Consider the following 14348-nt stretch of genomic DNA (forward strand, 5'->3'; position numbering starts at 1 on the left):
GTCATGTTTCTGATTCAGAATTGAGCGGATTGTTACTTTGTATTAAGTCGTTTTAGCAATTTGCTTTGATTCTGTTTATAGGTCTACAGTACATTATTTACAGGGACCAATAAGATCGACGGGTACATTAGCAAATGGGTCCAGTCTTAGTTTAAAAGCACCAGTGGGTGGGGGGGTCAAATTTAGCGCTGTTACAAAATTAATGGGTTTGGGTTCAGTTAGTGTTACAAGCTGTGCTGAAAGAATATTTGATTGTATGAATGAAACTTCATTCGAAAGTGACTATTTATTATGAGCCTAATACAAAATCCAATCCTAACCATAGCCAATGGCCAGTTTTGAGATGAAGTGAAGACTCTACTAAGTGACCACATTCCTGATGATAGTCAGGTCATCACTCAGATTAATACTAGTTCTGTAGTACACTGTGTTTTGCAATACTGTGTTCATGAAACTCATGAAACGTGTTCATGAAAATCATTATGTTAAGTCCATGTTGCTCTCATGTGCTTATATTGGTCAGGGAGCTCTCTGTTGTAGTGCTATCACAGTAAAGGCTTCCAAATCTCTCCCATACTGGACTGAATGTGATTATACCAGTTAATTGTGCAAATGTAAGAATAAGCAGGAAGTACAAGTGGGGACATTTCCTAGGAGAGTTTTGCCTTAGTGTAGCTAGCTATGGCACTGTACTGATGTGTAGCTATGAAACTAATGAGCACTGTAGGGATTTGAATGTGACTGTATAGTTTTTGTCTTCTCTCTTATTTGCATATGTGTGTCACACATGAGCATTGTTTTTTTGATGCATATGTAGTCAGTGAGTGTGTACTCAGTGTATCTTTAACTGTTAGTCAGGCTGTTAGAAAATAGAAGGGTGAGTAAGAAAATATGAACATAAGGTATCAGTGTGTTGGGATGTAATATTGATCATTTTTTCATTCACACTGACGTGCAGATATGACCTGACTCTCCAGTCGCAGATGTCAGACTGTCCTTGAGTACATAAACTTTTACTGTATTGTGTTTAGTCACAGAAATAGAACAAGTGCATTTAAAGATTTGTTGTTTATCCTGATTAATGGAAGAAAATTAAACTCTTGCTGCAGGCTCAATCATATTCTGTCTTATTCAAATTTTTGTCTCCCATTCTTTAACCTCTGGGCCGTTTTTAGCATAGCTGCTTTTCCTGTAGTAGGTCAGTCTGTAGTAGTCCTGTTACATCTCTTGGTCTTCTGCTTCTCATAGATACTCTGCAGTCTGGCCAGAGAGTAATCCTTCAATTTGCTTTTCATTTTTGGCAAATGGACAAAGTTGCAGGGAGGCAAATCTGGCAAGTGGTCCAGCTGGTGAGCAAAGTTTATGTTGGTGTTCCAGAAAAGGTGCCTACGTGATGTTTTTCCTGCTTGCCAACACCAGCTCTGATTATTTGCGGTAAGTTTCCTCCTCTAGCTAAGTGAGGATGTTACAGTGGAACTAGGGGCTGAGCTCACAGTGAAAAATCCTGCGCATAGTCCCGGCTTTATGACTGTGACATTGTAGACTTAGAGGCGAAATTCAAGCCAGATTTTGGAGAGTTACTGAAATTCGACTAGTTACATAAAATGATATGCCATTGCATGGCTATCTTTGGAGCTATTGTTGGGCTAATAATAAACACAGAAGCACGGAAATACTTTAGGGTGAGGGTTGAATTGTTCCTAATTACATGTTGGGGGTTAGTCTCTGGTACTTGATTGGCAAAGTTCTGTCGTAGGGCAGGAAGAAGACATGGTTTAATTGGATTCATTCTCCTTTTAAGGGGCTCTGCTGGGTGTGCTTGTGGGAATGCAGACATTTTGCAAACTTGCAGGGAGGCAGCTCTTGTGCTTGCATAATAAAGTTTGGTTGTGTATAAGTCAATGGGAAAATAACCTGTCACCTACGCAAATACTTTGCTGCTTAGTTGATGGTTTCATAGCTGGTGTCACATCTGATTGTTTATTTCATAAATTATTGCCATCAGATCAGGGTGTTGTTTAGGGTGGGCCTTAGGTGGAGACACCTGGGGACCTACACACACCTGAACTAAATCTAGGAGACACTGGGGGGTAAACTAAAAATAAGGCAAAAGAGTCTAAGAGAACTTGACAGAAACACTTAAAACAAAGACAAATACTAGACAAGAAACAAAAGGATACTGGAGATAATAAAAGAGATAATCGAAACCAATTTTAATATATCTGACATAAATTTCAATACAATTATTTTTTTTAAATACATTTTTTTTATTAAGGTGAAAATGTTTAATAATAAATATCAAATTTAAAAAAAAGTATTTCACCCTCAGAATGTATATTTATTCAGAACAGTGCGCATGTATTCAAATTGTTATGTATTTAAATGGTTAGAACCTGTTACTCTGATGTACATAACAAAGTCAGAATAACATATCATGATATTTAGAATGGCCACATATCATTCCCTGTATTACTCTCTGTTGTCAATATAAAAAGTGGCAGTAAGTTTTAAATAGCTGTATATGGCATTATTAGCACTTTGCCCTTCAGATCAATCTGGTGACCTTAGAGGAGATGTTAGCGGTGGAATATGGAATTATATTTTAAATCCTTATGCATTACTTTCTATATTTTGGCTGTATACAACATTTGTTAGAATAATGGTTACAAGACTTTTTGTCAATGTTCAACTAATACATGATTCAGTAAAAGGACTAGATGTTATAGTCCCTGATAATGCATTGCTTTAAATGGAGAGAATCTTGAGGGATGGCTGTTATGAGGAAAGGCAGCCCAGAAACTTTACCAACGGGACACATCGTTGTGTGCCTCAACTTTCGGTCTTTTACCCAAGCTAATCTGCAATTTTTCGGTTAGGTTTAGTGATTAGAGATGTGATCTAGATTATCTTATTAAAATTTGGGACACATCGTCAGTATTCATCGGGTGTTTCGGCCATTATGACTAGACACCCTCATCCAAGGAGGCCCTGCCAGGGGTGATCAGGGGTGTGTCACTGGTTTATGTTAAATTGTTATTTCTCTTCTTTCCTTTTTTTTTGTGTCTCCATGTGTATCTGCCCTGAGTAAGGCTAATCTTACGTTGTAGGCCACAGTCTTCAAGGTCATTAAGATGTAAGCCAAATTTCATAATCAGAATACTTTTTTAATCCCAGAGGAAATTATGTTTACATTTTAATGGATTGTTGAGCCCAATCTACACCTCTACAATGTTTTCTTTCTAAACTTTCTGAGCTTTCACCTTTACAGACAGACATTTATGGAAAATCCAAACCAAAATCGTAACTTCCATAGCAGAGGTAGAAAAAACAACAAAATAGTCCAGAACTTCTCAGAATCTCAGAAAACTCAGAAAATGCTCTCTTCAAGGCTGAACAAATGAGCATATATTAGTGTTTTGCTTCTACAAATCAACACTTTTTCCGCTGTTGCCCCACATGTGGAAGTAATGCTACGTTTTGCTTGAAACTGCAAGTTATTGTGTATATTGTAACACTAATGGTGTGTTTCCCTCAGTGCCTCGGGACATTTTATGAGCCAGGGTGGCTGTTTGCTTATATAACACAGTGATAGTAGGCCTGGGGCTGTGTGGCGAGCGAGGATCCGTGGCACTTTTTTGCTAGTCCGTTAACCCTTGGTTACGTAGAGTGACACAGCTACTGCCCAGTCATCCCATAATAGTTAGTCTTCATCCTATCTATTCTTTTACTGATATTTATTTTTTATTGAAGTTTCATATTTTCAGGTTGTGATGAATTCACAGAAAACAACATTCAGAGACTTCTTGTTAATTTTTGTAGGGTTGCTTCTCCCCTGCAGGAACACTGACCATGTGAACATCTGCAGATGCACATGAAAAGTGATTTTTGTTGTATGTGTTGTAACTGTGTTGAGTCTATTTGTCTGTTCTATCTGTGCTATATTTGTGTGTTCTCCATGTCTCTGTTTCCACTTGTTTCTCCATCTGTGCTTCTTTTCTTGAAGTATTCATATTTTTATCTGATAAAGATGAAGTATGAAAAGATGATGATGATGTTTCCCCCCCTAACACCCTACTTCACTTTCTCCTCTGCATTCACTGCTTCTGCTTTTTGTTTCTGTGGTTTGTAACACCCCACCGTTCTCCTCCCACTTCCCTCAGGTTTTGGTCTGCTTTGGGTTGACTGGTCATTATGCTGATGCAGCTCTGTAGTTTCAAGGTCAGTGCCCCCTCCTTCCTGCAATCACTCTCCAGCTTCTTTGTATGTGTACCTCCACCCAGCTTCTGTTGTGCATTTACGAAAGCTGCTGCAAATTTTACACACACACACACACACACACACACACACACACACACACACACACACACACACACACACACACTGGTTGGACGATAAAAAAAAATCTTATTTGTAAACTGTAAAAACTCCACAACTGTATTTTAAATAAATACCATAGCTATATATGATAAACTAAAACCTTAATTGACTCGACTTACAGCTTAAAGTGCTACAGAACAACACTCACAAACTGAAAACTTAAAACTTTGGTCAGTTCCAAAGAAATAAAGTAGTCATAGTACAAGAAAAAAAACTACCTCTACACGGCATCAGTTTTTTGTATACAAACAAACAGTTTTCAGTTATTGGGTAGAAACATTCAAATGTAAAGAAAGGAGAACAAAAACAAAACTGGCACCTAATTTTGGTCTGCTTATTCTTTAAACAGTACACCTTTGTTCACATGAAGTACAGTACTGTGTCGATAGAGTGGGCAGTGAGTTGTAATCAAGGTCAGTTACTTTAGTCAGTGCATGCTGCTCTGCTTCTTTCCTGAACTTTAAATAATCAATTCCCCAATTTCTCAACAATGTTGTCATCTTTTGAACCTTGGGCTGTATCCGCTGACGTCAGCAGTGTCAAAGCATCCTGTGGTCTCACTTGGAGTCCGGTACAGGCAGTTTTTCAAATTGGTAGAGTCCATATGAATTATTTTTCTGGCTTTTACCTGTACTGCGAGTCGAGTGTTTTCACCAGTGCATGAAACCACATATTTTTAGATACAAGTTTGTAATGGCCATTTTCTTTGTGCGTATTTATTACACAGCATGCTGTGGGGAAAGGCCTGTTCTAATGTTTGAGTCTAAGGTTGATTTTGAGCACCTGACGGCTCTTTTTTTGCTTCTCCTCCCTAAACTCTCTTTGATTACTCTTTCACGTGATCCTTGCGTAGGTGGTAGAAGAGGTTTGTCGTGTTTGAGTCTGGGGTGGGGACCGGTTTCCTTAATAATTTGCATAGTACAGTTTTCTGGTCCGTGTCAGACTTTTCAGAACCATGTCCATGCTAGCCCCTCGTTTAGAAATAAGGTCCTCGTATTGTTTTGACCGGTCCTTCTGTTTGTCATCATTTCAGTTTATTTTGAAAAATCTCAACAGGATCTTAAGCTTTATTGTGAAAGGTTTATGTGGAAAATAAAGAAGAGGACGGCGGCTGGGTTTACCGCCGTTGTTCCTAACGGCAACGCGTGAAAACAGTCGCCTGTCTGTTTTAAATATAAGATAAAGAGAGAACTTTAAAAAATTAATATGGCAACTACAGTGTCCATCAAAACGATGAAAAAATATTGCCGTAAACAGTTTATTTTGCGACACCACGACACAAACAATAGCGTAAAATGAAACGATAGACGTTTTCATGTTATTTTGGTCAGCACCCTCTGTCCATAATAATGTAAAACTGGCTTCACTGTCAACAGTGAGACTAGTGTTGCAGCAGCTTTAAGTTCATGTCAGTTGACCTGAGTTGTTCCTGAACACCCTAACTAATCTGAGGGTCTTCTTGCAGACTTTGGCAAAGCGGTGACACATCCAAATAACTTGTACTCTCATACAGTTGTTTGGACTGATGATCTTGGAATCTGGAGTTGCTTAGAAATGGCTCTAAGAGACATTCACAACTTGTGTAAATCTGCAATCCTCGTTCATAGCTCTTCACTGAGCTCCTTGGACTTTTCCGTTGTATTGACAGTGAGTGCTGTCAAACAAATCCTTTTTATGCTGGCAAAGTTGTAGTTAATCATACTAACAAAAAGTTAATAGGCCTTGGCTTTCACAAATATAAAAGACATCATAGAACCTTCAGCACCACCTCTCTACAGTCAAGTGAATGTACAGTCTGTCAAACTGAAATGTTTCAGATCATCCAAAAATTCTAATATGAGACAAAAATAAACCAAGTAAATACAAAGAATGATGAGTGTGCCCATGTCTCCACCATGTTTGATAGATGTCATGGTATGCTGAAGATCACGAGTTGTGCCTTTCCTCCTCCATGCTGTTTTCTTCCCATCATTCTGGCGCAAGTTAATTTTTTGTAGAACTTTGCAGGCTCTTCCAGTTGCCGAGGGTAACTAGTGGTTTGCCATTCTTGTAACCCTCTCTGTCTCTTGATTGTACACTTTGGACATCAAGTTATTTTTCTTAATCAAGAAAAGAATTCTGGTATCGCCCACATAAGTTTTGTTCTGAGTCTTCCAGGCCTTTTGGTGTTGCTGGATGTAAGTGATACAACAGAAAGAAAGCACTGGCCAGTTTTTGCTTTCTCTCTGATAGGTTTATTTTTATTTTTTCAGCATATTGATGGCCTCGGTGAAAACCTGACACATCCAAGTTGAACATTCAGAGTGCCCTACATATATTTTATTTGTGTGGCTGCCAAGGAATAATAGGCAGAGACCTAATAGACCTGACCATGAAACAGCTTGTACATCAGTTGACCAATTCCTGTTGAGACTCTGAAAATGTGGTTATATATCTCAGAATGGCTGTAATTTCTACTGTGATCCTACCATTACTGTAGGATCTGCTGTACAATATAAAGCGCCTTGAGGCGACTGTTGTTGTGATTGTGACTGTTGTTGCGCTATATAAATAAAATTGAATTGAATTGAATGCCATGCTTTTGTTAAAAACTGTTAAGAGCTTCAGTACAGAGACAGAATTACAAAAACTGTGTCATCATCTAACTGGCTCACTGTCAGTGTTCAAATGGGACCCACAAGCTGACACATCAGCATATTAACTTAGGGCACACAGACTTACTATAACTAAGAGATAAAGCACAGACTATACACACATAATAATAAGGTGAAGGTAAATTCCACGATTGTTTTTTCGATTGGAAGTGTCAAATTAGAAGAGCAGAGGCAGTGGTGGGTCCCTACAGTGGCACAGGATGACTGGCAGGCTGATTTAACACTGATTTAGTAGCTTGCATTTCAGCTGTTGGTCACAGTTAAAAAACAATCTGCTAAACGATTAACAGAATATTGCTGTGTTAGCAAACACAAGCTGCTCTGCTTCTAGCTGGAAGAAGATCTGTGTTTGACGTCAGTCATCAGACAACATTAAAATACATGACCGTTTTCTGTTATCAGCGCATCATCATTGCATTGTTGTGCAACTGTGTGATCGAGTTGATATTGAGGATATTTTTTGTTTTGGTGTCCACCAAGCTGCAGCATAAGAGAGAGCACTGACCACCATAGTGATCAAAATGTGTATAAAAACGTGAATTCAGTCACTTTATTGTTTTAAACAAGTTTTTGACAGATTTCTATTTTTTATTTTGTTTTTACAAAAGCCGGTCAAATAAAGTTATATTGTATATGAAAATGCACTTTTACATTTTAAAGAGGCCACAAATTTTCAACCACTGTAGGTACTTCGTGTTTTTGTAGCTTTGATTCTGCTAAAAGCTTCTTTCTGTGTATGTCGTTGCAGAACTTGTACCAAAATCGGTTCCTGGGCTTGGCGGCCATGGCATCCCCAACTCGCAGCAGCCAGACCCGCCAGCGCTGTAAGGATGCGGTTCGGCACAGCTATGGCCCTGAGTCCTTTGCTGTCAATGGCCTGAACCAGGATGCTTTTATGTTGGGACTGTCACGCTCCACCAGCGACACTGATCTGGTCTCTCCAGATGCACGTTCCACTCTTACCATCAGCTCTTCCCACTACATCATAGGCCAGTCCGAAGACCTGGTGATCACATGGGACATCAAGGAAGAAGTGGATGCTGGAGACTGGATTGGGATGTATTTAGTTGGTAAGATGTCACGTGCTTTGAGATTTTAGAGTTTTAAATATATTGACTCTGAAAGTAGTGTTAAAAAAATCTTATTTGTTTTTGTACAGTATGCTACTCTGGTTTGCTGTCCTCTGCTGTGATGGTTATCACGTCATGATTTTAGTGCCATTTGTCTTTGTTTAAAAATGGCAGCATAAGTCCCAGAGGTGGAAAATAAATCAAAGATGTGTGTAAATAGAGAGCACAAGTGGTTAGTTAGAAACTGGATATTACAGCATGCACAAACCACTTGTAGTCATTTACCTTACTTACTTTTCTGTATGTATTTATGTTATTGTTTGACTAATGGTAACATGTAGGCTTGCTAATGAAGCTTTAAGACACAAAGCAACAATGTAACTTCAGTGCTCTTCTCTGAAAAAGCTGATAGCTCTGAAGTCTGTGATATAGATTTTCATTCAAGCAGGCATGTCATGCATCAGGTAGTCTGTTCTAGATAGGCAATATCTGCAAACATACAGTCACATTAAAAACAAAGTACACCCAGTTAATTCCAAGGTTTTACATATCAGGCAGGTCTTAAAATGAGGTAAATACAACCCGAGATGAGCAACAGCACATGAGCTGTTATGTTAGAAGAAATAATTGTTGTATTATTATATCATAAATTATTTATTTAATAAACACTAAGCCAAATGCAGAAGCAGTGAGTGAAAAATTATTTACACCCTATGATTCAGTATCTTGTATAACCACCTTTAGTGGGCTGTAACTTAAATAAAGTAACACTTTGGGAAACCTTCTGGTACACAGAAGAATTCGTGGTGGACATGGTGGTGTTGTTAAAATGACGCAGCAAGACCACGGGAGAGCCGTACGTAAGCGAAGGATCAGAAACCTAAAACTACTTAAGCATTGTTTAAAATCAATAGTGGGCCAACATTTCTCCACAACGATACAACAGACTGGTACATTCATACATAAAGCGCTTATTTAATTTTCAGATGTGCTAAGGGCCAAATAATCATGTCCTGATATGTAAAACCAGAGTTTACTTTATCTCAAAGCAAAGGATTTCCACTTGTCCAGTTGTATAAGTGAATACCAGTAGTTTCAGCTATCATTTTATTTTGTTGCCAATACATTACAGAAAGAAATTCAGAAGCTTGGACGTGCAGTATGGTTTGAGCTCTCATTCATCTCTCTTTCCAGATGAGACGTTATCGGAGAACTTTCTGGACTACAAGAACCGAGGCATCAATGGATCTCACAAAGGACAAATAGTCTGGAAAATTGATTCTAGCTCCCACTTCAGTGAACGTGAGTAATAAAAAATGTTTTTTTTGTTAATATAGGGAACACTTTGTCTCTAAGAAAATGTGAATGTCTTTCACCAAACAGCTCACAATATAAAGTAAAACAAACGATTCCACGTCACTCACGTTATATTGGATTTTTGGGGGGAATTGTGGACATACGCAGTCAGTCGTGTCAAAAAGGTAAAACTTTAGTGTTAAACTACAGTCAAGATGATATTAGCAGCTGGTGACTTGTGACCCAAATGAAAACAAATATCTCAAACAAGCACGACTCTACCACCTGCTCCATATGACAGGCAAAACATAGATGTGGCTTCCGGTCGAGTGAACGCTGCCGCGCTTGGCTGCCGCTGCTCACCGGTTATTATTATCTACTATTACTATTTTTATTATAATTTTTTTTAAGTTGCTGACAACAATTTAAATCAAGTATCTAAGGCGCAACCCTGTTTTGACTTGTTTTCGCAACATTTGCGGGCTTCTATTGCTTGCGCTGCAGCTGTCAGCTGGTTGTTCGGTCCCTCCGTTTGTATTCAGTGCTCGGCCCTGATTAAGATGCGGATCCACAGGGTGTTGGTGTGGCTCGTGCTCACCTGGGTTTTTTTTATCCATCATTCATCACCCGGCGACAGGTCTTCTCCAGTACTCTGCTATGGATCTTTTGCGGCTCCATTTTTGCCTGGCTGTCTCTCCACCTGTGGCTCTATACTTCTACCCGGACATCGCCTTCCAGCCCCGCCACAGGTATATCCACCGAGGGCTTCGGCGGAAGTTCAATATCAGTGACACTAACTCAATATTGTCCATCTGGTGAAAAACTCGTTGTCCTCCCCGCAAGACTGACCGGGCTGTCGACCACAATGTGCTGGCCCACCTGGCTAGATCGACTAAGCCTCCTGTCCAGCATGGTAACTCCAGCATCAAGTTTGGTCTATTAAACCTCCGCTCTCTCACTGGTAAGGGACATCTCGTCCATGATCTCCTCTGTGATTGTAAGTTGGACTTTCTTTGCTTGACTGAAACATGGCAACAGCCCAATGACTTTGTTTCTCTCAATGACTCCACTCCATCTGAGTTTGTTTACACCTGTCAACCTCGCATCTCGGGGAGGGGCGGAGGTCTCGCGATAATTCACCGGAGGCACTGGAAAGTGCTCCCTGTCTCTGCCCCTCCCTCCCATCCATTTGAATACATTGCACTGCAGCTCCCTGGATCTACCCCCACCATCATATGTACTGTTTATCGGCCACCTAAGCCAAACAAGGAGTTTTTAAATGAATTTTCTGCTCTTCTCACTCATTTCACTGTACTTTCTCCAAATCTGATCATTGCTGGTGACTTCAATATTCATATGGACAATGATAAAATCCCTCTTTCTTTCCAGAGATTTTACCTCCTGCCTGGAAAGTTTTGGGCTTCTACAGTACATAAAATTTCCTACCCATTCTAATGGTCACATCCTGGATTTGGTCTGTTGTTCTGGCATTACCCCCACCCATTGTAAAGCCACATTGTTTCCCCAGTCTGATCATATGTTTATTTCTTTTGATGCAAACATAAGCGCTTCCAAAACCTGTATCTCTCGTAATATCACTTTTAGGAAGATTAGTAACATTAACCCAGCTGTTTTGTCATCTGCCGTCCATGACCTTCCATCTATCCACTGCTCCTCAACCCCTCATGAACTCGTTTGCCATTATAATGTCAACCTTCATAACCTTCTTAACATATTTGCTCCCCTTAAACATCGAACTGTCTCATTGCGTCACCTTAAAGCTAAAGGACGCCAACTCGAACGTCTATTCAAGAAAACCGGACTTACTGTACATAAAGAAATGCACAATGATCATGTTCTGTTCTATAAGGACTGCATTGCCTCAGCCAAATCTGCTTACTACTCTGGTTTAATTAGTTCTAATGAAGGTAACTCCAGGTCCCTCTATTCATTGTTCAGTAAAATTACAAAACCTCCAGACACATTCCCCTCCCACATGTATTCTGTTGATTTTTGCAACTCTCTTATCTCTTTTTTCACTTGTAAAATCTCAGACATTCACTGTCAACTTAACTCTTTAGGAGCTCCTGACTCTGAAGTAGACTTCCCGGTTCCCCCACTGTCTTCCTGTCAGTTATTTTCAAGCTTTACTGTTCCCTCCATAACTGATGTGTCTAATCTCATTAAAAAATCTAAGTCATCCACCTGTCAACTTGACCCTCTCCCTACTGTGTTAGTTAAAGCCTGTCTTCCCTCTTTAGCACCTCTCATAACCAGTATTATTCATTCCTCTCTGAACACTGGGATTGTTCCTGAAGCACTGAAAAAGGCTTCTGTTATCCCAACTCTCAAAAAGCCTGGTGCAGACCCCAATAACTTTGATAATCTTCGCCCTATATCAATTCTCCCCTTTATTTCAAAAATTCTTGAAAAAGTTGTCGCCACCCAGCTTCATTTACATCTCAATGACCATAATCTCTATGAACCATTTCAATCTGGTTTCCGCCCCAATCATAGCACAGAAACTGCTCTGTCAAGGATTACCAATGACCTTCTGATGGCAGCTGATTCTGGTCTCCTATCCATCCTCATCCTTCTTGATCTTAGTGCGGCGTTTGATACCATTTCTCACAATATTCTCCTGAACCGGTGAGCTTCCATTGGTATTAGTCACACCCCGCTTACCTGGTTTACCTCCTATCTCTCAGACCGCACTCAGTTTATCCAATTTAAATCCCATTCTTCAACTCTATCCTGTTTCTGCTGGTGTGCCCCAGGGTTCAGTATTAGGGCCTCTTTTATTTATTATTTATATGCTCCCTCTTGGTATATATATATTCCGAAAATACAATATAAATTTTCACTGTTATGCCGATGACACCCAGCTCTACCTTTCTAAACCCAATTCATCCCTCCCACCTTCCTCCCTCTCAAACTGTCTTATTGAGATTAGATCCTGGTTCTCCTCCAATTTTCTCAAACTTAACAGTAATAAAACTGAAGTTTTACTTGTTGGTACACCATCTATCTTAACCAAATCCCACAGCTTTTCCATTAACATTGAAAGTTCTCCCACCCTTCCCTCCCCTCAGGTTAAGAGTTTGGGTGTCATAGTTGATAATACTCTTTCATTCCAGTCTCACATTAATTACATAACCCGGTCTGCTTACTTCCATTTACATAATATTAACCGACTCCGTCCCTTCCTTACTCCCCATGCTGCTGCCATCCTTGTCCATAGTCTTATTACGTCCCGTATTGATTACTGTAATTCCCTTCTATTTGGTCTCCCTGAAAGGTCCCTTCATAAACTCCAACTTCTTCAAAATTCTGCAGCTCGGGTCATAACTTGCACTCCGTTAAGTGCTCATATTACCCCAGTTCTTCAGCAGCTTCACTGGTTTCCCGTAGAAGCCAGGATAAATTTTAAAATCTTACTTCTTACATACAAGTGTGTCCATAAATCTGCTCCTTCATATTTGTGTGACCTGCTCCATATCACCACTGTTTCCCGCCCTCTCAGATCATCATCTGCTATTCATCTTACTGTTCTGTCCTCACACCTTATTACTATGGGGAACAGAGCTTTCAGTCGCTCTGCTCCTCGGCTCTGGAACTCTCTTCCTCCTGCACTAAGAAATATTGACTCCCTCTCCGTATTTAAGACACAGCTCAAAACACATCTGTTTAAACTGGCTTATTTGCTTTAATGCTGAATTTATCTGTTGTCAAGCTCTGTTTTGTAATTTTAACTTATTTTATGTATTTTATGACTACTGTTCCTTTTATTGATTTTGTTTTTGTAAGGTGACCTTGGGTTTCTGAAAGGCGCCCTCAAATAAAATGCATTATTATTATTATTAGAGGAAACAGTGGATGGAAAGTAGTGATGTGTTTACAAGGTGGTAAAGGAGGCCTTTAAGCAATTTGGATCAGCTGAAGGACCTTTCAAGGGGTTGTTAGGATAACCTGATGATAATGAGTTGGAGTAGTCAAGCCTAGAAGTAATAAGTGCATGAACTAGTTTTTCTCCATCATTCTGAGACAGAATGTTTCTAATTTTAGAGCTATTGTGCCAATGCAAGAAAGCAGTCCCATATATTTGTTTAATATGTGCACTGAAGGACATAGCCTGGTCAAAAATGGCGCCAAGATTTCTCACTGTGTTACTGGAGGCCAAGGTAATGCCACCCAGAGTAAGCATCTGGTTCGATACCATATTTCTGAGAATTTAAGGGCCAAGTAGAGTTTTATCTGAATTTAGAAGGAGAAAATGGGAGGTCAGGCCTTTACGTCTTAAAGACATTTCTGCAGTTTAACTAATTGGTGTGTCTCCTATTTGTGCATTAATGTGAACACTGAAGAACATGTCCTAGTCAACAATGATTTCAGGAGCCCTCACAGTGTCACTGAAGTCATCGGGCCTTTAACCTTTTAAGACATTTCTGCTGTTAAACTGCAGGAATGTTTTAATATGTGTCGTGTTGAGGGAGAGCACACATTTTCATTGCTATGCAGATAATACGTAACTCTAAGGGAAGCCTGAAAAACAGTGTGTAATCTAAATAGAAGTGGTCCTAGCATGGAAGCTTGTGGAGCTCCATAATTAACCTTAGTGAGTTAGGAAGACCATTTACATGGACAAATTAGAGTCTAGATATATATAATTCAAACCACGCAGAGTGGCACCATTATTACCAACAGATTGCTTTGATTTGGCAATAGTAAAATCATTTAGTTTGTTGGTTTGTTTGCTAATTTATTTCACTCATCTAAGGATACAGAAGTTCATTTAGCCTGTTGATGATATTTAGTAATATCATGTTTGTTTGCTGTACTGAAATCCAAATCCAGGGTCTTTAAAATCTTTTGTTTCCTACCCCTGGCAGGCTTGTTCTTTACCGTGTGGCTTTCTTTGAATTCCTTTTTTACTTCACACTCCAGTCCTTGA

At 39.6% G+C, this 14348-nt stretch overlaps 1 protein-coding gene across 4 annotated transcripts in view; it reads left to right on the forward strand.

Moving 5' to 3' along the window:
* The window catches only part of hecw1a (HECT, C2 and WW domain containing E3 ubiquitin protein ligase 1a), a 91564-nt gene that overhangs the window by 8046 nt on the left and 69170 nt on the right, over positions 1 to 14348 (forward strand). For 2 of the 4 annotated variants that reach the window (XM_026179143.1, XM_026179145.1), the window contains exons 2-4: positions 4161 to 4218; positions 7780 to 8101; positions 9296 to 9403. In XM_026179143.1, the coding sequence (XP_026034928.1) occupies positions 4192 to 4218; positions 7780 to 8101; positions 9296 to 9403 (457 nt within the window). In that variant the 5' untranslated portion in view covers positions 4161 to 4191. The remainder of the gene's footprint in view (positions 1 to 4160; positions 4219 to 7779; positions 8102 to 9295; positions 9404 to 14348) is intronic. The other 2 variants (XM_026179142.1, XM_026179144.1) reach the window with 1 other exon arrangement.

This window comes from Astatotilapia calliptera, chromosome 9 (assembly GCF_900246225.1).
Source record: "Astatotilapia calliptera chromosome 9, fAstCal1.2, whole genome shotgun sequence".
Classification (NCBI taxonomy): domain Eukaryota; kingdom Metazoa; phylum Chordata; class Actinopteri; order Cichliformes; family Cichlidae; genus Astatotilapia; species Astatotilapia calliptera.